The 21,033-nt window shown below is 43.9% G+C and overlaps 3 protein-coding genes across 7 annotated transcripts; 1 reads left to right on the top strand and 2 right to left on the bottom strand.

Moving 5' to 3' along the window:
• The first annotated feature begins 6 nt into the window (after positions 1–6).
• Positions 7–10,577, top strand: LOC139649533 (centrosomal protein of 95 kDa-like). The gene is made up of 7 exons (XM_071525958.1): positions 7–242; positions 7,648–7,823; positions 7,910–7,984; positions 8,241–8,393; positions 8,641–8,787; positions 9,215–9,286; positions 9,474–10,577. The coding sequence occupies exons 1-7, from the start codon at positions 35–37 to the stop codon at positions 9,648–9,650; spliced, it is 1,008 nt and encodes a 335-aa protein (XP_071382059.1). The 5' UTR covers positions 7–34; the 3' UTR covers positions 9,651–10,577.
• Positions 100–6,377, bottom strand: LOC139649535 (uncharacterized). 2 transcript variants are annotated; one of them, XM_071525964.1, is made up of 5 exons: positions 6,087–6,377; positions 2,519–2,596; positions 1,935–2,034; positions 1,514–1,586; positions 100–1,260 (listed from the first exon to the last, which is right to left on the bottom strand). In XM_071525964.1, the coding sequence occupies exons 1-5, from the start codon at positions 6,348–6,350 to the stop codon at positions 927–929; spliced, it is 849 nt and encodes a 282-aa protein (XP_071382065.1). In that variant the 5' UTR covers positions 6,351–6,377; the 3' UTR covers positions 100–926. The 2 variants fall into 2 exon arrangements, with proteins under 2 accessions (XP_071382065.1, XP_071382064.1); XM_071525963.1 differs by lacking the exon at positions 6,087–6,377 and adding an exon at positions 5,296–5,620.
• A 3-nt stretch (positions 10,578–10,580) lies between the features above and the next one.
• On the bottom strand, positions 10,581–19,370 carry LOC139649534 (uncharacterized). 4 transcript variants are annotated; one of them, XM_071525960.1, is made up of 7 exons: positions 19,037–19,370; positions 12,613–12,687; positions 12,311–12,397; positions 12,040–12,148; positions 11,694–11,778; positions 11,518–11,614; positions 10,581–11,300 (listed from the first exon to the last, which is right to left on the bottom strand). In XM_071525960.1, exons 1-7 carry the CDS (start codon positions 19,255–19,257, stop codon positions 11,087–11,089), a joined length of 888 nt encoding a protein of 295 aa, XP_071382061.1. In that variant the 5' UTR covers positions 19,258–19,370; the 3' UTR covers positions 10,581–11,086. The 4 variants fall into 4 exon arrangements, with proteins under 4 accessions (XP_071382061.1, XP_071382063.1, XP_071382060.1 ...); XM_071525962.1 differs by lacking the exon at positions 19,037–19,370 and adding an exon at positions 16,080–16,284; XM_071525959.1 differs by lacking the exon at positions 19,037–19,370 and adding an exon at positions 15,518–15,772.
• Positions 19,371–21,033: the final 1,663 nt, after the last annotated feature.

Here is a 21,033-nt window from a genome sequence, read left to right as displayed (position 1 = left end):
CTGCTAGCCGATTTGCTCATGTTAATTATGTATCATGGCTTTTCGGTTTTGGTGGATTCCACTTCTGACCTGCGTCTATCTGTGTGCCAAGGAGCGGGAATACAGAGAGGCCATACTGAGGGACGTCCCCCGGACCCCCAGACAGTCCCCAGCTAAAGTGACACCCCAGCATCGGTCACCACGCACCAGACAAACCACACTAGGACGCAGACGGCAAGAATCCCCCAGGAAAGCCCCACCACGTAAGTTGAGACTTTTGCATTTCCCATCTCGAGACCTTTCAGTAAAAGTACATTTTCCCATATCGAAAATGTCTTGCATACATGTATGTAGGGCTGCACAGTTTTACAACATTTACAAAATTCAAATAATAATTACTACTGAACGGAACCATAAGGAAAACTTTGCACAGAATCTGTCATCTGGTATAAAACATTATTTTCAAATGACAGATGATGATCCTCTGTTAGGAACTAAAACGGTTTCACATTCAGACTCAGAAGAAGGATTTTCCATTCTTTTCCACTTTACTCATGGCTACATTTTTCCAAACCTTGTCTATGTAAGGTTTCACCCTTTCCTTCCCACTGGAGTTGCCGGCTTCTCCATGTTAACTGTCATTTTGGTCACATGGTGCACATTCTACGGTTGCGATTGGTCACGTGTAATGGAAGTGCTTCATAGACCACACCCCGACTTTAAGGGGAACTGGAAATAAAACAAACACTTGATCACCATATTACATGATCATTAATTGTGGAAAACCGTGATAAACGATTAATCATGCAGCCCTACATGTATGTGTCAAACATTAACCATGAGGTAGGTTAGTTTGTCTTCCTGTAACCTCTTGTACGTCAAGGTGGTCTAACGGGTTGGAAGCTGTTGCAGCATTCAATGTATAATACAGACAACTGTTACATTGCTCAGCTCTGTAACTGATGGTTGGACTCAGAGTCTGGAGACTTGGAAACACAGATTTTTTCAAGATGTGATGGCTGAGGTTCAGCATTTACAGACTCTGTGTTCAACGCCGGCAGTTTCTTTTTTTTTGGTCCGCGTTGCTTTAAGATTTTTATATTTCTAGCTTCCGGCTGGTTGGCCCACTTGCGGCGATACTCGCAGAAGTAGCAGTTCTGGTAGACGATGAAATAGGGGCTTCGCGTGTGTTTGGTACAACGGCATTTTCTGTTGCACTTCGGGCAGTGCTCCAACAGCTGCAGGATGGCCTTCTCGTCAATGATGTGCTGCACAGTTGGTCTATAATTAGGCAGAGAGGAAGATTTAGAGATTATAATGATGCAACGGTTGGATAGAGGATGGCTAGAGGGGGAAAAACATGAATTGTCACCATGGATACTTTTTACAGTGGATGTGTGAGAAGGTGGTTAAGTAAGGAACTTTGATAAATGACTATAGCATAGAGCTGTCTGCTAACAAGTTACCTCAAAGTATGCTGTATACGTGGAACATTGAGGAAGCCAAATACTGTCAATGTTACTTGCTGACTTACCTCTCCATGTTCAGAGGACACATCTCATTCACATTAAAGGAGACATCCCTACGGGGTAGATTTACTTGAATGCCTGTGAATGAAGATCAGGGCTGTCATTAGTCACTGACATCTTTTCAGTTGGAAAGCAGGTATATAGAAACATTCAAAGAAAGGAATAAGCAATAGTACAGTATGCTCCCATGTCCATTTCTTAAAAGAGAATGACAACTCAAATTCCGCTTGTTTTCTTTTCATTTTATACTTAAGAGAATAACAATTTTACATATGTTTACTTCAGTAATTTTCAAGGAGTGAAACCGCTGAAAAGGGGCACACATGCTCAGGAAAACAATTCCCTGGATAAATAAAGGGAAAATCAACCCCTATAGATAATATTAGACTTCTCATTTGGTCAGACTATTAAGATTCACTCACTCACCTTTGCTTCTGAAATGGCCTAGCCGTTTGCCCATTGATGTCCAGTTGTCTTGCAGGTGGAGGTTCACATACTGACTGGCAATATCTTTTGTTTCTGGTTGCTACAAAACAACACAGACACATTCTCAACACTTGGTGGTAGGCAGTTCACTAGAAGACCTGAACTAATATACATAGAACAGTGTTAGGAACATTTCTGATGAAAATAGCCACTTGTGAGCAGTAGTCAGTTTGTTCACATTTAACAAAGGTTGTGTGGTCAAATTCTGCTTTCCCTTTCAAATCTCACCATTTAATAAAGGTTAATTAGGGAGAATTAATAATTGATTTTATTTGCGTTAACAAAAGGCATGCAATCCCCTCCCAAGTCAGCCTTCCTTGTTGGTGTGCTCTTGTGAAATAGAGTTCATCTAACAATATATTAATTTTAAAGCCAAATCCTTAATCTAAATATTATTAATGGATAGCTCTGGCCCAGTCAAATTATTGGATTGGAGACGATGCTTCTCTCACCAGATCGATTGGGACTGTCTATGGCCAAACTGACACTGCTGTCAATGGGACTGTTTCTCTGAGCATACTCACCAGAGGAGGCACTGGCTCTGCAGAACTTGGAAGCGCATCTTCACTCAGAGGAAGAATGGAGTCGAACTCTGTTTTTACCTGCAAGTAATTGCAAAGGGTAGAATAGAAACATTTAATACCACTAGTGTTGCAGTATTGTCACAAATCCCTCTCAAGTCACCTGCGTGTTGGCCGTGAATGTGCGCAATCCAGACATTCTTTTACACCCTTTAGAAAGCGCAAATGCAGCTTGCCTTTTGCAGCAGAGGTGGCTGAGATTCTGGGGAAGTTTAGATGTCGTCTTCTTTCATTCAGAGGGTCGACCCAAACCCCATCTGGACCTGCCCGAAATTGTCGAAGCACTCCTGAGCAAAGTGGAAGTTGCGAACAAGGAGTGTAACACTCTTTTGAATGGATGCACAAGGCTTAATGTCCAAGATACAGCTTCTTTGATTGAAACTGCATGACTCGGGCAAAAGCTGGGAGGGGATTGCAGCTAAATGAATGTGGGCTTCTCTCTATAGGAAAAGCCTGATATGTCACATATCGAGTCTGTATGCTGGTCTCTGAAAGTGTCAGTCCAGTGAAGATTCACATCACGTCCCTCCACCCCTTGCTTAAAGAAAACAAACCCCTCCCTTCTATGCTCCTCTGCCCATTGTTTTGTCCAGAATGTTGACTGGCAGAGAAAATATAGGATACACCAAACACCTACAAATGGCAAGTGTGGACCCACTTTGGGTTTTAGAAGAAAGATGGAAAACTTGAGAAGTGTGGCAATATGCAAGACTGGGCGAGCAGCAGTGAAATATACAAGTAGCAGCTCTGCACCGTCAAAATAGATTACTCATGACTTTGCATATGTACCAGGAGCACACACCTCTGCCAGTGCTGAACAATTTTCCAACCTGCAATGCTGCAGCCTCCATAATTTTGTGTTTATGTATCTTTTGTCTCCTGGGTTTGATTTTCCATCCAAATAACATGTGAATGCAATGCTGTTAAGCAGCCAACTTTCCCACCGGTATGTGAATGCAGCATAATAACTATGGCTACAAAAGAAATTATCATCCAGTGGTGGAAATCCCAGATGTGGATGATCTGGATCACCACAAAAATCTAAAAGGGGGAAGAGGAACTGTGAATAAGTGATCAAGCAGTGCGTTCTTTGAAGCCAGCCCAAATACTTTAAGTTTGATTGCAGTGTCTATGCTACTTTAGCTAGCTAGTTAGCTTGCTACTTGTGGGTGCCTTGGAGAGATGACTGGATTATGAGGCCTTTGTGGATCTCTGTCTTTGAATCAGACACATAACCTCATCAAGACCGCTCAAACAATCAAATTTGTGTTTGCAATTTGACATGACCCACAAGCCTATTACGGTGTGTAGGAATTCTTCCATTTTGCTGTGCTTTTCATTTTTTCACCTTCAACAAATTAGATTACAATTAAGATGCTATCATAATATGAAGATCACTTATGTACAATGTACTCTCACATAACTGATTTATGCCTAAAGATTCCTTATTGCAACCAGTGGCAAAACTATAGTAGCAGTAAAATCAAAGTGTGTGCACTGTATTTAAGACCATGAACACTTGGGGAAATCAGAAATAGTGGTGACTACAACACGTTAGCAGGGAGGGATGTAAACACGCCCCCCAAAAAAGGAGTTCATTAAAATTATCAAAATTATATCACCAAGGCTCAATTAACTCGTGAAAGTGCCTTTACGTCCCTGTAATTGGGGATATCAACCTTACTGGTCGCAGGTGCAACAACGTACACATCAGGAGGATACTTACATCAGGAGGATACTTACATTAGACCAAAGTCGGGCCTCTAAAGGTTTGTTGAAAAGACGGGGTTGATAAATTGTGCATGAGTTAACAGTGCAGAACAGTTTTCCAAGCAGGACGTCAGAATTTCCGATAGCACTAGAACGCAGCATAATGACAACACCGAGGAGATGGCGCAAGCGGGGAGAATGTACCCGGAAGTATACGGCACATAATGTATACTAACACGGGCACGTATAGCAAACAATGAGGTATTATAGATCGCAAAACTATCAAGCCAGGCAAAACGTGAATTAGAATCAAGCATGCAACTTACATGTTGCAGCTGCAGGCTCGGACCAACAACGGTGTCTGGTGTCGGGAGAGGGAGAGGCTGGAGCGGAGGGAGAGAGGGGACAGCCCCTTCCACCAAAACAAACCGCTTGGCGAAACCGAGGGCTCTCTCGTTGAAGTTCTTGAAGTCTTCCCGGGGGAAATGAGCGCTGCATATAAGGGTTTTTTCACTGATGACTCCAGTGTGACCGCGGCTCACCAAAAACGCGGTCCATCGCTCCAGTGCTTTCGCTGGGATATGAAAGAATGACACTTTGTTTTGGAGTTTATCTGTCGATGTGCATCCAGGGACCGCACAGGCGAGGGAGGAGGGCATGACGTGACAGGAGGAGAAGTGAGCACGGGGTGCAGAGAAAGGGGACTAGACGGATAGCTAAATACGCAGAGATGTCGGTAACGTCGCACAACAAAACACGGAGTGAATTCGGACTCCAGAGACCGACAAAGCGGGGACGTGACGACTGTGGGTCCGCATCATTTGCACGCCGCCGTACGCCAGCAGCGGACCAGATAGGCGGAGTACGCATACCGTTTAAATCTCGTCATAGCCGGCGGGGCGCCGGATCCCCCGAAAAAAATGACGTTCACTGTGTGGCTGGGCTGGTGGAGGACGTCTGTCTGGTCAAGCACATTAGTACCTAGATAAGCTGGCTAACAAGTGACTTACCTCTGAGTCTGTGTCTTCCTGGCCGTCAAAAAGTGACGGTACGGCTCCCTTCTTCAGCACCAGCTTACTTGCAAATCCCAGTGTCTTTTGATACCAGTTGCTGAAGTCCTGCTTACGGAAGTGCGCGCAGCAGATAAAGCTTGTAGGGGATAGCGGGTGTCTGGTCCTTCCCTCCAACTGTGCCATCCACCGCAAACGAATATTTTCATCTCTGGGGAAAAAATATCCACTGTTGACACCCTGGCACCCAACGACAATACACAACCGAGGCATTGAGGCGAGTGCGGCTAGCGTTAGCTGGCAGCTGGCTGAGCGTGCGCACTGGTTGGCTCCCGGTCGGGCGGTGACGTACCGCTCCTCCCGGCGGCGGCCCGTAGACCTGCCTCTGAATGCGCGACAGAAGCAGGCCAACAACTAAAACAGAAACCCACAACCAAAGCAGTTCAATGGCCAAATGCATCAAAACATTCAACGTCTGTCTTCACTCATTAAAGGGTAACGTGGGTATTTTTCAACCTGGACCCCATTTTCCCATCTTTTTGTGTCTAAGTGACTAAAGGAGACAACATTTTTTGAAATTGGTCCAGTCTTGAGCGAGATCGCTTCAGCCGGCAGCCGCGAAACGGGCTGCAATGTAATCCAACGGGGCAAATGCGCACCGTCAATGTACGTCCACTAAAGTGCTTGTTTTTGCCACTGGCAGGCTCAGATTGTTATAAGTGTCTGACAACATTATGGAAAGGACCATACTGATGCCAGGTTAACACAATAACTTTAGCTAATAACAGTACCTCCACTCTGTCTGCAGCAGATCTCTCCACTCTTGGAACAGCATTTTTCTTTAGGAAAAAGTGCTTTGGTATAGGATTTCTTCTCCTCTTTGGCTGGCAGTAGTCATCCCGGTCGAAATGGTCACTGCAGACCCTATGGTCTGCAAGGCGCAGTGTATGGACAGGAGTGTTAGCATCCATTTGTAGCACAACTAGCCACAACTTCAGCGTGTCCCTATCCAACAAAGGTAGTCTATGAAAGCTGCGCGAAGTGTTGCGCGACATTTTGTTGGCACAATTCGGAACTGCGCAAACACGAACCATTCTTTTAAAAAAAATATATCTTTTAGAAAACACTAAGCTACGATTTCTGTACTCCAACACAACAAACTCCCCCTGGCACTCTCCAAGGAGGTTCTATATTAACTGGAGGATGAAGGGAAAAATGGCCGCCCATTCATTTGAACGTAAGCTGCTCACCCAGCGCATACGCCAAAAAAGTTTTTTTATTCCTGGTTTACTTCCGTGATGTGCGGCCCACGGTGCATGCGCAGTAGTGTCTGCTTACGTACCCCCGCCAGAAGTAACGCGCCCACGAGCGAGCCCTGCCGCGTTCTCGTCATCAAGTGAGCAGGTCGGGAGCGAGCAGCTGCAGGTGGGAGCGTGGGAACGGACAGTTTGGTGGGAGGGGCGGCTGTGAGAGCAGAGTAGAGAGAGAAGGAATCTCCTAAAGTTCATATTCGTCTGCCCCTCAATACTTAATCTTCATTCAACGTCATCATGTAGATCTAATTTAGTTTTTTATTTGTAAATAACCTATTCAGCTGTTGTAAGAGGATTTAGAAAGTTATGTACAAGATGGAGCTGTTATCTTCAACAGGCGTACGTAATTGATCCAATCGAACATACATTACATTCTGACATTTAAATGCAGCTTCAGTTCCTTGCTATTTTATTTGAGTTACTTAGCAGAACCAGGTAATGAAAATCATGAGTTGGCCCTGTATCCTTGTTCAAGCATTTACAGCACTTTGCCATGGTAGTTTGACAAGATGTCATCATACAGTTAGTTCATCTGTCAAAACTAAATGTCGACCTGGTTCACTTCCCGACACAGCGGCCACAAACACTTCTGTTTAGAAACACAGTGTAACTCTGACACAGCACCATACAATACTGTCATGAAACTGAATTGGAAATCACGTACAGGACAAGTTATTTTAAATTGTTTATTTAAAAAAAATAAAAGAACAAAGTTAATTCACAACGAAATACAAAAGTGATGACTTCTTGCAACAACTCAACTCTAGCGAGACTTGAGCCTTGGTTACACACAGACCGGATCAAGCGAAAGGTAAAGAAAAACGTTTCATTTCTCTGTAGGGTCCTTTCCATAATGTTGTCAGACACTTCTAATAACAATCCAGGTTGAAAAATACCGAAGTTACCCTTTAAGATGAAGGAGCCCACAAGAAAGCCATGTAGATATTGATGATGAGTAAGGGCAATAATTAGACTGAGTGTATGTAAACATAGTTGGATCATAATCTTCCGGTTTCTGGTCTCCCCCTCTCCCCTCCAGTGAAGGTGAAGGAGAACGACCTGCTCCCGGTGCTCCTGGAGGAGCTGCCCCACCTCCACGTCTCCCCGCACACCCTGGGCCGCATGTGGGAGCGGCAGATGCAGCAGGTGGACCGCCTCCACGCCGCCGCCTCCTCCTCCCACAGCCACCAGCGCCGCAATAAACTCTCCAGCCAGGTAGGACGACGGTCGGGACAAATGACTCAGTGGATGGACGGATTGATGGATGAATACCTAAAATAAAAGAAATGCCTGTCTTCCAGGTGGAGGAAGCCCAGAGGAGACATGACCTGCTGGGAGAGATCGTCCGCAAGGAACAGGAGCACAACAGGCGTCTGGTGAGCCTCAACACACACACACACATACTGTACATGCTTAAAAGATCCCTTAATGTCTAGCTGGATGTTTACAATGTTATTTCATCTTCACAAATAAGCACACAGTGGTTTCTCCCACCTGTGTATTTCCTCACATGATTCTCTGCACTCCTACTCCAACACCCTTATTAGTACATTTTCTCTTCCACGCAAGCAAATATTTCTTACACACACACACATATTTGGCCAGTAGCAAGCTAAAACGTTCCTCCTCCAGAGGGACTTTAAAGAGCGCATCCAGCAGCAGAAGTCGGCCCAGAACAGGCTGAAGGAGCAGAGGCAGCAGATCGCCCGCGCCAAGAAGTACCACAACGACTACCACGTGCAGCTCCGCGCCCGCCTGATGAGGGCGCGCACCAAGGAGGAGAGGGTGGGTACTGAAGGCCTCGCAGCTCCTTATGTGGTTGTCTTTGCCTCACTTATTCTCTAAGACAGACAGAAGCTGGTACTGAAAATCCCTCTCTGTGTGTATCTAAACGTTTGAGTAGGTCCAAAGACCAAGATCTGCAGAAAAAACATTAAATATTAGCTATTCATATTACTAAATTCTACTCAGTTTAAGGTTGCGGTACAGTACGTTAGTATCTGGTATTGATGGTACGTGTGTGTGTGTGTAGATGTTTCGGCAGCTGTTTGAGGAGGGCCTGGAGCTGCAGAAGGCCAGGCTGAGGGAGCAGAGGGCGTACGCCAGGGAGCAGCGGCTGGAGCACCAGAGACGACACCAGGACCAGATCAAGTCCATGGAGAACTACTACAAGGACCAGGTGGGAGAACTGTGCAAAGAGGACATTCTATTGAGTTAAATTGATTCCCTAACACCAACTCTGATTTGAGAAAAGTAAAAGGCCTAAAATAAATGAAATGAACGGATGGACGTTCGAAGTATTTGTATGTACGCATAAGTGAAAATGAGGCCTCTATCCAATTTTTGTCCAATATCATGTCTTACCCAAAAACATACTAATTTTAAAAGTACTTGAACTTCATCATACGAGTGTGGGAACCCTGTAGACTCTGCAGGGAGAAGAGACACCTTACATATACTCACACACAAAGTCCACTGCACAGACTGAATTTATTGTAATAAATACTGGAAGAAGTTCTAACACAGTTGGAAACCAAACTTTTATTTGTAAATGTAGAGCCATTGTGTTCATAAAACTCACGTAAGCGATGTTCGCTCTCTTTCAGTTTTCGCTGCTGGCTGAAACACTTGCACAAGAAAGGCAGGAGATCCAGGTTCGGAAAAAAGCGCAAGAAAAGGTAAAGCTCATTTTGGGGAAATTCTCGTACTCACTGTGCATTGTGTATGTCAAGACATAACCGCTTATATATAGATATGAATTTTAAGCGTATAAACTGTGACTGTGACTCTTTTGGGCTCAGCACACCTAAAGAGGAATATACTATATTTTATTGAGAAACACTTATCCCTGCTTGTTGTTGGCAGGCTCTGCTGAAGATGAAGCGAGAGCTGCGTTCCAGGATGGAGCGGGAGATCGGCGAGCTGCAGACGATCATCATCCAGAACGACGAGGACGACTACTTCAGGGACCTGGAGGTCCAGAGGCTGCGCAGTCGGGTCCAGATGGCTTCCTTCCAGTACAACACTAGCTGTCTGCACTGACCACGGCTGTTTTCAGCTCCAACTGAAATACTTTGAGGCTGGATTTATACTGGAGGAAAATGCCGCAAGAGACAACATTGTTTCCGCCAGTCACAACTGAGGGTACGACATATTCTGACTGGCTGCAACAATACTGTCTCCTCAGGCATCTTCCTTCTGAGATTTGCACAGGAAGAGAAACTTCACATTTTAAAACCTTATGTGATCCCAGGTTACACATAGTGTACCGTAACCTTAGTGACACAATGTTCTCCCTTCAACCAAGAGCGGACTGTTATGGAGTGAGTATTTATCGGACTGAACACACTGACAAAATGTAGCTACTAGCTAACTCTTCCTCTCACCTCGGCTGCTATATGTAAACTTACCGATACCTTGGACCAAGTCCTCTTCTTCCATGGGTTTTCATACTTGATAACTTTAAGAATGTTTTAAAATGACTCCCTCACTGTGTGCAGTTATTGTAGCAGACAACTAGTACAAAAAGTTCTTCCTCTTGCCAACCGGGACCACAGATGCAAAACTAATCAGTATGAATGTCACACACTGACAAGATTTTTTAAATTCTTTTGTTTTTTTCCTCTTACGTGAGATGTCTTCCTTACTGTTGTAACTGTGCCAGTGCATTATTTATTTGATGACTGTAGTGTCTTGGGTTTTTAAACTAACCTGGTGTTATGCTTTCTGATCACCAGGGGGCGATGATAATCACATTTATGTAACTTACCCTTTCCTATAGCTCCATATTGATTGTATCCAAGCATTAGCCAGAACTGAGAACATGGTAATGTAGGACTGCTAGACCAATGATATGATCACACCAAGGTTGCATTGTTCAAACACTGTCTACCAATCTTTTGTCTAATCAACACATAAATGCCCTTCACCCCCTATTAAATGTGTGGGCTCACTGACTTCTCTTTTTTCTGTTAATTTCTGTTAAAGAAATTTATTAGACCCTTGCTTGTCCATATAAAATTTGACCAAAGAATATCAAGAACCTATAAAGTTTTGGCAAGTCTTTTAGTGAGGCAATTCCTTCTGTAGCACGATAAAATATCAAGCTATTGAACAATGAAGGCTACAATTCCATGTCCATGGAGGAGAGCATCACAACAACATCTTAGTTGGGGGGAGGGGACAAAAAACAGTTCAGATCAATATGCCTCAGGTTTAGATGTGCATGGATGGCATCCAGAAATGAAAAAAATACAGAAAAGTAGTGTTGTTCCTGACAAGGTATTCCAGGGAAAATTAGAAACACCAGGGAGGTAGCTTATGTCAAAGTAATGAAGTGGCTGTGATTCCTGCCGCCAATTTCCACCGTGTCACTGGTGTTCAAACCGGAACTAATAATATTTCCTGTTTGAATTGATCACAACACAAGCGCGGTCAGCTTGGAGCGTCTTTCTGGTGGCGGCCGAAACGTGGCGGCACTACGTCAACTCGGCCGTGTGCTCGCTCTGGGTGGCTGGTTCTGGTTCTGGCTGGTTGGTCCATTTGCAGCGGCAGTGGCAGAAGTAGCACGCCTGGTACACCACCAGCTGTAGGCCTCTGACGCGTTTTCTCACCGTACACTGCTTGTTGCATTCGAGGCACGTCCTGAACAGCTGGAGGATGCACTCCTCGTCGACGATGTGCTGAGATGGGCTGAAGGGGTGCGGAGGAGAAGCAGGGAGTGAGTCACATGAGTGCAGTGAAAGTCATAGATTTGTTAATGGAACATGAAATGAAAAACTGTGCAGATATGGGACAAATGACATTGAGCAGACTATGTTCATTGGGTAATCATAACGCTGATGGTCATACAGTTAAAAGGGTTATCATATAAATGTAAAGTGAATCCTGACTATTCACATCAACATACCTCTCCAAATCCACCAGGTACTGCCCATCATCCACATATGTTGAGGCGCCGAGGCAATCCCAAGCTTCCCCAGAGTCATTCATTACTCCATTTTGACCTGTAAACAAATCATTTGATTACAATCATCGGAAATCCTTTGCTGGAGGGAGACTTCAGCTAATGTGAGAGTGGCTCACCTTTACTTTCAAAGACTCTGGTTGTCATTGTCCAGTCGTCGTGTCTTTCTTGGCTTTGGCAAGCATTGTCTTTTTTTCTCTGGTCCTTGAAACAGCACACAACACAGCAAGCCAATAGCACAGTTAGTGAAAGCAGTGGAATAACAGACACTGAAGAGGAACAAGAAACATCTGCAATAGTAAGAGCTTAAGCTCCTACGTGTTGGACAATAGAGTTGTTATTTATTAATAATTTATTTGTTATTTGCTCTTAATAACTTGAATATTGAGAAGAGGTCTGCTGGAGTTTATGCTACATAAAGAGATCACAGTCAAAATCAAGTCTACTAATTGAAGCAAGATTTACCGCTCCATTTTCAGATGGTTGGACAGCAGCAGCATGATGGATGGAAGAAACGGCCCCAGATCCAGTCGACACACCCGGTACAATTGGGTGTGGATTAGAAACAGTTCCCCTAAAGAAAGGCAGACAGGACAAAAGGCTTTCACAAAACTCAAGGTTCCTCATTTCCATTTTCCTCATTTCCATGTACTCTGCAGTAGTCTGCACAATGTCTGCAGCATTCAGATGGGCTGGGGACAGGGAAGTAACAGCAATGACACTTAATTTCATTTACCTGTCCTCTGAGTTGTTTTTTGAAGGTGCAGCTGTATCCTGACGCTGTATGAGTTTAGGTGCCTTCTTCAATTGCACACAGCCAGTGCTGCATAGTAGCAAAAGAAGCAGACCAAATGGAAAACATCAAGGCTCTGTTCACATGTTGACAAATCCAGTAGTGTTACAGAAATTGTGAATGAGTTGTGGATACTTTACGCTTGCTGCAACTTATTTTCAAATATACAGCCATTGTCATGTTCGTACCGATCATAAGGAATGGTACTAAAAACAATGGTTACAATTTATATACAGGCTCCTCACCTGTTCTTGGATGAAGAATTTCTGTCCATGCTTGAAAGAGCAGGTTGGACCTCTAAAGGATTAGCCCCAAGATAACTGCAATCAGAAAACATGAAAGTTAGCTTACTGGTTAATTCACAGCGCATCACAAAGATTGTGTATGCCTATTGCCTAACTGCACATAGTGTGGAACCATAGTGTGGGACCAGGACATTAGTGGACCTGACAGTCCAATGTCTTATATTCATACTTTAGGAGATGAAAATTCCAGATTATTGCCCTGAAAGCATTCATATTCATAAAAACTACACTTGCTGCATTTTCATATCAACCATGGTATGCTCTCCAGCCAATCAGCCATTAATCAAGGTAAGAGACCATGAACACGTGTCATTATGCATCTCTTAACTGGTTTTCATAATGTGAAATTGCTCCTACAGTTTAATGCGGGCATGCACCACTGTCTGACAATAAGATAATGTACCCTCATGCCACATGTGTTCCCTTCCTTGTGTTTTGCATCAATTATCATGGAAATAGCATATACACACAGTCTATTGTAGCAAGCTCAAAACATGGATGAAAGCTCACTTCAGCTGCCTAGTTCTGAAAATAGCTGCATGTGAATCCCGCTGCATCATCAATTTTGAAATCCAAATGCTAGTATTGATTTACTGACACTATACAGTATACAGGTATAATACACAAGATTGCCCCCTCCTGCAGGTGCAAAGATGAATCACAAAATAGACAACTTGTCTCCACCACCCCCCTTCCAAACTGCATACACACACCCTTCACCAGGGAACAGACAGCATCATTTTATATAACGTATCTTCCTACGAGGCTAAAATGTATGAAGTCGGAAGAGACTTCTCATCCCGAGTTTTCAGCTGTTATACTGTATGACGTCATGTTGACATGGCGGCACGCACTGTAAACACCACACAGCATTGTTTTAACAGGTTTATAATATTCAGAACACACTTAAGGTCGATCAGTATTGCCTGACGTTGAGTCTATCAAAACACACGTGTGGTAAATGGTTAAACATAAACTTCAAATGTGAATGTGCACTTACAGCTGCTAACGTTCTATGCTAACTACGTTCTAAATATCATTGACACTTCACTACACTGGGCAAGGAAAATCTCACACAGACACGGGCATAACAGACAACAGTTTATAACGTTAATGGGATCGTGGCACTACAGCGGCGCAGCATACCAACAAACACAAAGTTAGCCCTCTCAGATCGGTTTATAATGGAAATATATTAAGCTACATCATTACATCAGCTGGCTTTACCTTTATCAGGCTCCGCACGGCCTGGTGCTGAGTTGGAAATTAGGTTTCAGATCTAGTTGGCAGAGCTAGACGAGTTTCCCAGATAGGATCAATTAGTCCAGTAAATAGCCCTTACCTGTCTAGGAGAAAAACGGCCAAAGCGGCATCAGTTTTCATTCTTTTGGCCTGTCTGAGGTTCCTCCATCTTTCAAAAGCAGTACCAATGTTTATTCTTGTTTTTGACCTCGCTGTATCAAAAGCAATTTGGGAGGCATAGCGGGCTTTTTTCGACATAACATCTGGCTTCTCCCCTCACATTATCGGACCTGTCATTGAAGGAGCTGGTGGAGCCTGGGCTGTTGTCAGGGGTGGGAGGGGCTCCAGATATAGGGGAGGGTTGTTTTTATGAGCCCATTGAAAAAAATCAGTACAACAAACCAAATGGGTAATGAATGGACTAGAAGTTAATCCTTTCACCATATCTGTAGACCCACTGAGAAGATTGTGGGCTAGAAACGGCATGTTGAGTCTTAGAGAGCACTCTGCAAGTTTTAAACAACTGAATCTGTCATTTTGATGAATCTACTGTATCTGCTGAGGACACAATCACAGGGTTTTAAATTGGCCTACATTTTATTCTTTTTAACTTGCCATTACAACATACCCTGTTCTTTTACTCCACAGTACTTATTTTTAATCAACTGATATTTTAAATGATACATCTCCAAACAAAATGGTTGCCTTCACTTCAAATCCTAAGCGAAGAAACCAGGTCTGGAAAACACTGGTGGATTATTTCATTGACACCACCCTACAGGAACTGAAAGTATGGGCACACAACCAAGAAAAGAGTGCATCATGCCACCAAAGGAGAGCACCAAAGGAGGCCACTACATTAACACAGGAAAACCACAACTCAAAGAAACGAAACCCCAACCATTCACTCTTCTTGGGTAACTTTAAACCCCCCTTAAAGTCCCCCATGCACAAGATTCAAGCCCTTTAAGCTCAGCAAGCATGTTCAGTCCACCTCACTAGCTAATTCACGTTAGGCCTATATTGGCCAGCTACAGCGCACAGTAGGAGAGATGTGTCAAACTCTACAATACAACGATTAATATATACAACAAATAAAAGGAGATTAAACCAGTCACCATAGAAGAAATCTACCAAGCCCATCAACCAAGCCCCCCTCCTCCTCATCAGTCTTCAAGAAGAGTTTCAAGTCACTCTGCACAAGCAAGTGTAAACATAGTTTAGTTTACACTTGTAAGCCCACGGCAGTGATTAAAACAGCTTCGGTACATGTTCTGAACTGATATCAAAATATTATGTAGCTTAGGTCCTAACTTCACAAAACGTTACAGGTAGCACAACGACTCGTCGCCATATCTACATGGATTTTCAGCGGTCAGGCCGTCTGTCAACTGCTCTATTCAACGTCCAAATGTTCGCACGAGTGTCCATGGCCTGGCTGTGATGTTGCGAAGCTGTCTATAACCTTACTATAACCCGGTAACGTACAGGACCGTAGCATGGCAACGGTTCTGGTAACTACAACGTTAGTTAACTATGCGAAAAGAGTTGGTTGAATAACTGTCATTACATAGTTTGATAGACTTGTTGTTATATCACTAACTTGAGTAGGAAGCAAGCCAGTTCAGTGTCAGTTTTGAAGCCCTTGTGCTGCCGCAGCTCTCTCCAGCGCGTGAACGCCTGGCCGAGGTTCACCCTGCTCTTATTCCGGATTCTGTCACTTTCACCCTTCGCTCTCTTTGCCTGCTCCGTCAAAGGCTTCTTTACGCCGATTTTGGAAGAGGGTCCAGATGTCGGGAGTTGTGTTTTTTCAACGGCTCCACTGTCTGCCATTTTACTTCACACTGTTCATTCAAAGTGAGGCAGTCCTCCGTTTTGGTTGAGGCACTTCCTTGGTGCACTATTCGCGGGGAACCTTACCAGGGGATACGGCAAGCCCAGCGGGTCAAAACGTATTCTTATGTAGTTCTCACATAATGCGTTTCATAATGACCAAGCAAATCACAGCCTTTTCTGTACATCTCTTATTATACGCGTGCCGTATGCTATCATACGTTTATGGTATTCACCGTGTGTTTCTCGGGAACCATAAAACATCCTTGGGTGTAACGTTAACCGACAGGACAAGCCATGCGAGTTGCGAAATGTTGCTAAACGTTGCTCACCTTTCCATAAGAAAGAACGCCAAATCGGTGTCATTTCTTATCCCCTTTCTTGTCCGTAGATTTCTCCACCGGTTGAATGCGAGTCCTACGTTAATCCGTGTTTTGCTTCGTTGTTGATCAAGTAAAATTTTGCACAGGCTACGTTCCTTTTTTGGCTTGGTACCACTTGCACCGGTCGTTGAGCCCCCTCGCTCCGCCGATTCCGCCATCATCACAAATGTTCAGGAATGGGAGGGGGTGAGGGCCGCCGTGCAGTGCTGTCTCCCGTACATTCATGTCAGCATTTCTCCACTAGATGGCGCATGTACTCCACGACTGAATCTGTGCCTTTCTTTCACTTTCCTGAAGGAAACTGGAGTGTGCTTTTGCTCAGTAGTGCACTGAGGGAGGGAGATAGCTTGGTACTGCAACCAAACAAAGGCCTTGCAAATGTAATGTTTTGAATTACCTGAAAAAGCCTATATTCATTTATTAATATAGGCTTTAAATACAGTTCTTTACCCAGAGCCAAGCGAACATGTTTTACCCTACTTTTTTAACTAAAATTAGGCTACTATAATCATTTTGAGGATTTTCCTGTCAAGTGTTATTTTTAAATAAATGCGTTAATGCTACTTCCTCTAAGTGTTATTTTGATATGCACGCAGGTTACGCTTACTTGCTTCTTGTTTTCTTACTTTTGCCATTTGTTATACCCAACACAATGTATTGTTGATGAGGGTGTGCTGTATAGTACTGTGAGCTAAGATACCAAAACACAGTCAATCAAATGTTCACACCATGGACTCTGTGCACATTAATATGCTTGTTTGGGTTCTTGTTGGTTAGATCTGTACAATCTATTCTATGTGGAAAAGACCATCTGTTCTACAAATGGGTTCAATGAGTATGTAGGCCATCAGTGAAAATATGGTTTCAGGTTGTAGTTAAGGTTTGATTCATTTGTATATAGATGGCATTTCTGCAGTTCTTTGGGGGAAAAGGAGCAAAAACCACCGTCCTACACATAAATGGTTTTGATAGATTTAACTGTAGGCGAAAGGTATTTTGCAACAAAAGCAATTTTCATATGAACTATGGGATCTGCATAAGGGGATGTTACATTAGTTTCACCCTCTGTGATTGTTCCTTTCTTTCTCGCTTTGTATGGGAACCCAGTGCAAGAATGCCCTGACTGAAGCAAAGTGGGTGTTGGTTTGTACATTGCAATCCTGGTTGATCTATCATTATGTGTGTAGGATCAGAGCTAAGGCACAGAATCACTCACATGGGAAGACCTATACAGACCTTTTGCATGAGGATTTTAGATGTGTGATAGGCCTCAAAACTAGTGACCTCAAACGTTACACACTACAAAACTCACTGTAACACAACCTTGAGATAATATTGATATGTTGTTCTGCCCCGAATGTTTCATCTCTCTGTGTAGTTTGGTGAAAATCAAGGGATCTCAGTTTGCTGAACAGGGTTCAATTCCAATGAAAGTTAATGTACTTTCCTCTCAACCTCTCTCTCTGTTTTCTTTTTAATCTGCTGGGTAGAGAGTGAATTGCTCATAAAACGATTGGTCATTATTATTCAGAGTATAGTGTATAGTCACAGAGATAGTGGTGGGCCGTCTGTTTTTGGGTCTACATACAGGTCTTTCCCTGCTGGTCTAGGCTTCAGTCCCATCAGAACCTTCTCTGATGTTTTCCCCTACTCTCTAAAGTCATGAATTGTTTAGATTTTTTTATTTTTTATTAATAAACATGAAGCCATTGCTACAATCCGTGTTAGCCTATATGTATGACAATCTATCATTTTAATCCTATAACATGAAATTTTGTTTTTGAACTGGAATTCAAAACCTTAATTCACTTTTGGACTCTTTCCTTTTAAATAGCATGTAGCCTACATAAATATAGCCTTAGGTTACATTCTTTATGGCCACTGAACATTACAGGAGTCCACGGGGAACATCTTAGCACAGCAAGCCTGCAGTAAACAGTGTCTCTGTGTACAGGTGACACCTGGTGGCTGACATATGATACTACAACTGGGGCAGCGCTGTACGGCAGGCAGTACTGTACGACGCGTGTGTTTACACTGGGGGGGACACTCGTGTACAGGGGGACGGCACTGCGTGAAACACCGCTTTTGAACAGCGAAGGAGAGCCGAACTACAATTGTTTGAAAAAAAACCCAATGGAAAGCAACGGGAGGGACGTTCCAGACCAGAAGTTGACAACGTGAAAACAGCAACACAGCTGGCCCGCATGTGTGGAGATTGGTATGTATCAATTTCCACATAGCACACATTAGTTTCAGGATTGTTTTAGGGTATGATATTGCTTATTGCAGGTTTAACATTGGACTACCATAATATTTTCCATCTGTTATATAACAAGCTATGTGAATTATAAAAGTGGATACAGACAACTTTTCAACTTTCCCCCCGTTGTCCCCCCCTAGCGTTTCCAAGTGGTAATGTTGTTTGCGCCGCGGTCGCAAAGACAACCGGATCGCTTTCCGTTAGAGCCTAGCTCAGTGCAATAGAAAACCATCTGTCTGCTTCTTAACTCCTTGATCATAACGCAATATAGTAACTTTCACCACTGCTCATTTTAGAGAGGCCACTGCAAGAAAACATGCTCTTTGTTTAGATTATCAAACGGACAACGGATCATTTGTTTGTTTCTTTTGTTCCAGAAACAAACAGATGTTTGTTGGCATAGATGACATAGATGTTTGTTTCTGGCTTTCTGGCTGGTCCTGGCTTCCTTATAGCTCCTGGTTTGTTTTCTGGCTGCAGGCGGTAGCGTTAGCCATGTTGCTAGCGCAGCCTGGCTACTGTCCAAAGCAAGAAACAACTGTAAGAATCCCAATTTGAACTAGAAACCCCGATCTCAGTGCTATGATAAAGGCAGAGTAAAACATCCGGTGGTATTAATAAGTAGGCAGGTTGTGTTACTTACTGATGCAGTAGAAAGAACGCCAACTGAATGTCGGTTTTGAACCCTCTGAAGTCCCGGAGCTGTCTCCATCGAGTGAATACCCGTCCGAGGTTCACTCTTGTTTTACCTCTATTTCTATCACTCTCCCTCTTCGCCTTCTTTGCCACCTCCGTCAACGGGTTTCTTTTTCTCTTGCCGGGTAGAGTTTCCACTGTCACTTCGGTTGTTCCACCGTCCGCCATTTTCTCTACTGGGGATAGCTACCCGGGAAAACCTATCCTCTTCCTCTTTTGGTTGCGCAATGGATGACGCACTTCCTTTGTGCCGTAAATCGAGCCTTCATTCTCCCGGGAGCTCGTACTCGGTGGCAGACAGAATTGCATAGTGAAAGCGAGGCTTATAGGGAACCAATCTAAACGCCGATTGTGTCATTATTCTATAGCCATTACACTGTGCAATCCACATTTACTTCATAATGATAAGTTAAAGGAAAAAAGTTGTCTATATAGGGTCTTTAAGCTAACCGGCACCTACCTGTCCAATAGAAGACAGGCCAACTCCGCGTCACTCTTCATCCCCATCCTCTCCTTCAGCACTCTCCAGCGGGAGAAAGAAAACCCCAGATTCACTCTCGTTTTGGAGCGAGCCTTGTCTGCTTGGTATTTCGCCTGGCTATACTTGCGTTTCTTCGACACTGTGTCTGCCATTAGCGTTTCTTCTTCTCTGTGAGTGTACAGTCTGGCACTCTGAACTTTACTTTTTCAGAGTCACACCCTCATATTTTGCAAGCAGCGGTTTTGGTTGCAGCCGCACACGTCCACTGCCAAAAGGTCGACGCCCAGAAACGTCCCGAACATTCAGAAATAAGAAAATCCAGGCAGAAGGCAGGCTCTCTGCAGACACAGACCACCACTGGGCCAGACGTCATGATTGAGGAGGATCATTTTTGGATGAGTTTATGGCATTTCAAGGGGAAAATCCTGCTCAGTAGGCTATGCCTTTAAATTGTTGCCATAAACAATAGGCGTCCCTCATAGGGAGGAAAACGATACTCAATGCTGCTGTAATGATCCTCGGTTAAAGATTTCAACCTGGTTGGTGTCAAATCGTGTTTTTTCTGTCGCTTCCGTGTTTAAAACGGCACCAAATACTACAGTATCCATGACCCTTAGAGGCTGTTACTATTGTGATAGCACAACAAACTCGCAACACCGATGTGTCAAGCACATGTAGAGCGTATTCATGTTTTTTGCAGAATGAATTGTGGCAGTTCTATGACACCTGACACCTGCTTTGATAAGAAACTGATTAAAGTTATGTAATGAGTCGGATCCACCGCTCCTTTGCCGACTGAGATGATGGAAAGCGGTAGAATGAATAACTGTGCACTGCTGGCCAATAGTTGCAGCCGGGTACAAAGCACTGGACCATGTTGTTCTTGTCTTAGCGTTGTAACCCCTTAGTCCATGGGTTGTAACGTTAGGTCTATCTAACTAACTATACTTGTCCTTGTTGGATAGGCCAGAGCCCTTTTCTATGAATGGCTACTGATGGAGACGGAGGGATGGCAAGGGAGCAATGGACAGGTGCAGGCTGAGCAAAAAATAACTAACTTGGTGTAGTGTGGCTATTTCTAGACTTCTAGAACATCCGACTCTTAAACCTATATTGAAAGGTTGAAAGGTCTAGCTTGTATGACTAGCTCTAGATATACTTTGGCTCTCCCATGTGACAGAACGACGGCGTGACCACTTTCAAGCTCGGGCTGTGCACGCGCATGATTGACCGGCGGTAGGTACGCCCCCCTCGCGGAGCGCTCCCCCTGATTGGTTTAGGCCTGACGGGAGCGGTGACATTTTTGATATCCAGAATACAGAGGCAGGGCCTGATGTTCTCAGACCATTTGAATTAGTGAAAGTTGTCTTCTCAAGCTTTAACCAAGGCTACAATTTTACTGTGAAATTTTACTGAAATAAAGCGCTGCTTGGTGTATTATATGCACGGCGACTCGAAGAGTG

Source organism: Centroberyx affinis, unplaced genomic scaffold (assembly GCF_046629955.1).
Source record: "Centroberyx affinis isolate AG114_WGS23_722 - 3 ecotype Tasmania unplaced genomic scaffold, CSIRO-AGI_Caff_v1 ptg001370l_1, whole genome shotgun sequence".
In the NCBI taxonomy this organism is placed as follows: domain Eukaryota; kingdom Metazoa; phylum Chordata; class Actinopteri; order Beryciformes; family Berycidae; genus Centroberyx; species Centroberyx affinis.
Note: the sequence above shows the minus strand (reverse complement) of the source record. Positions and strands in the feature narration are given on the sequence as shown.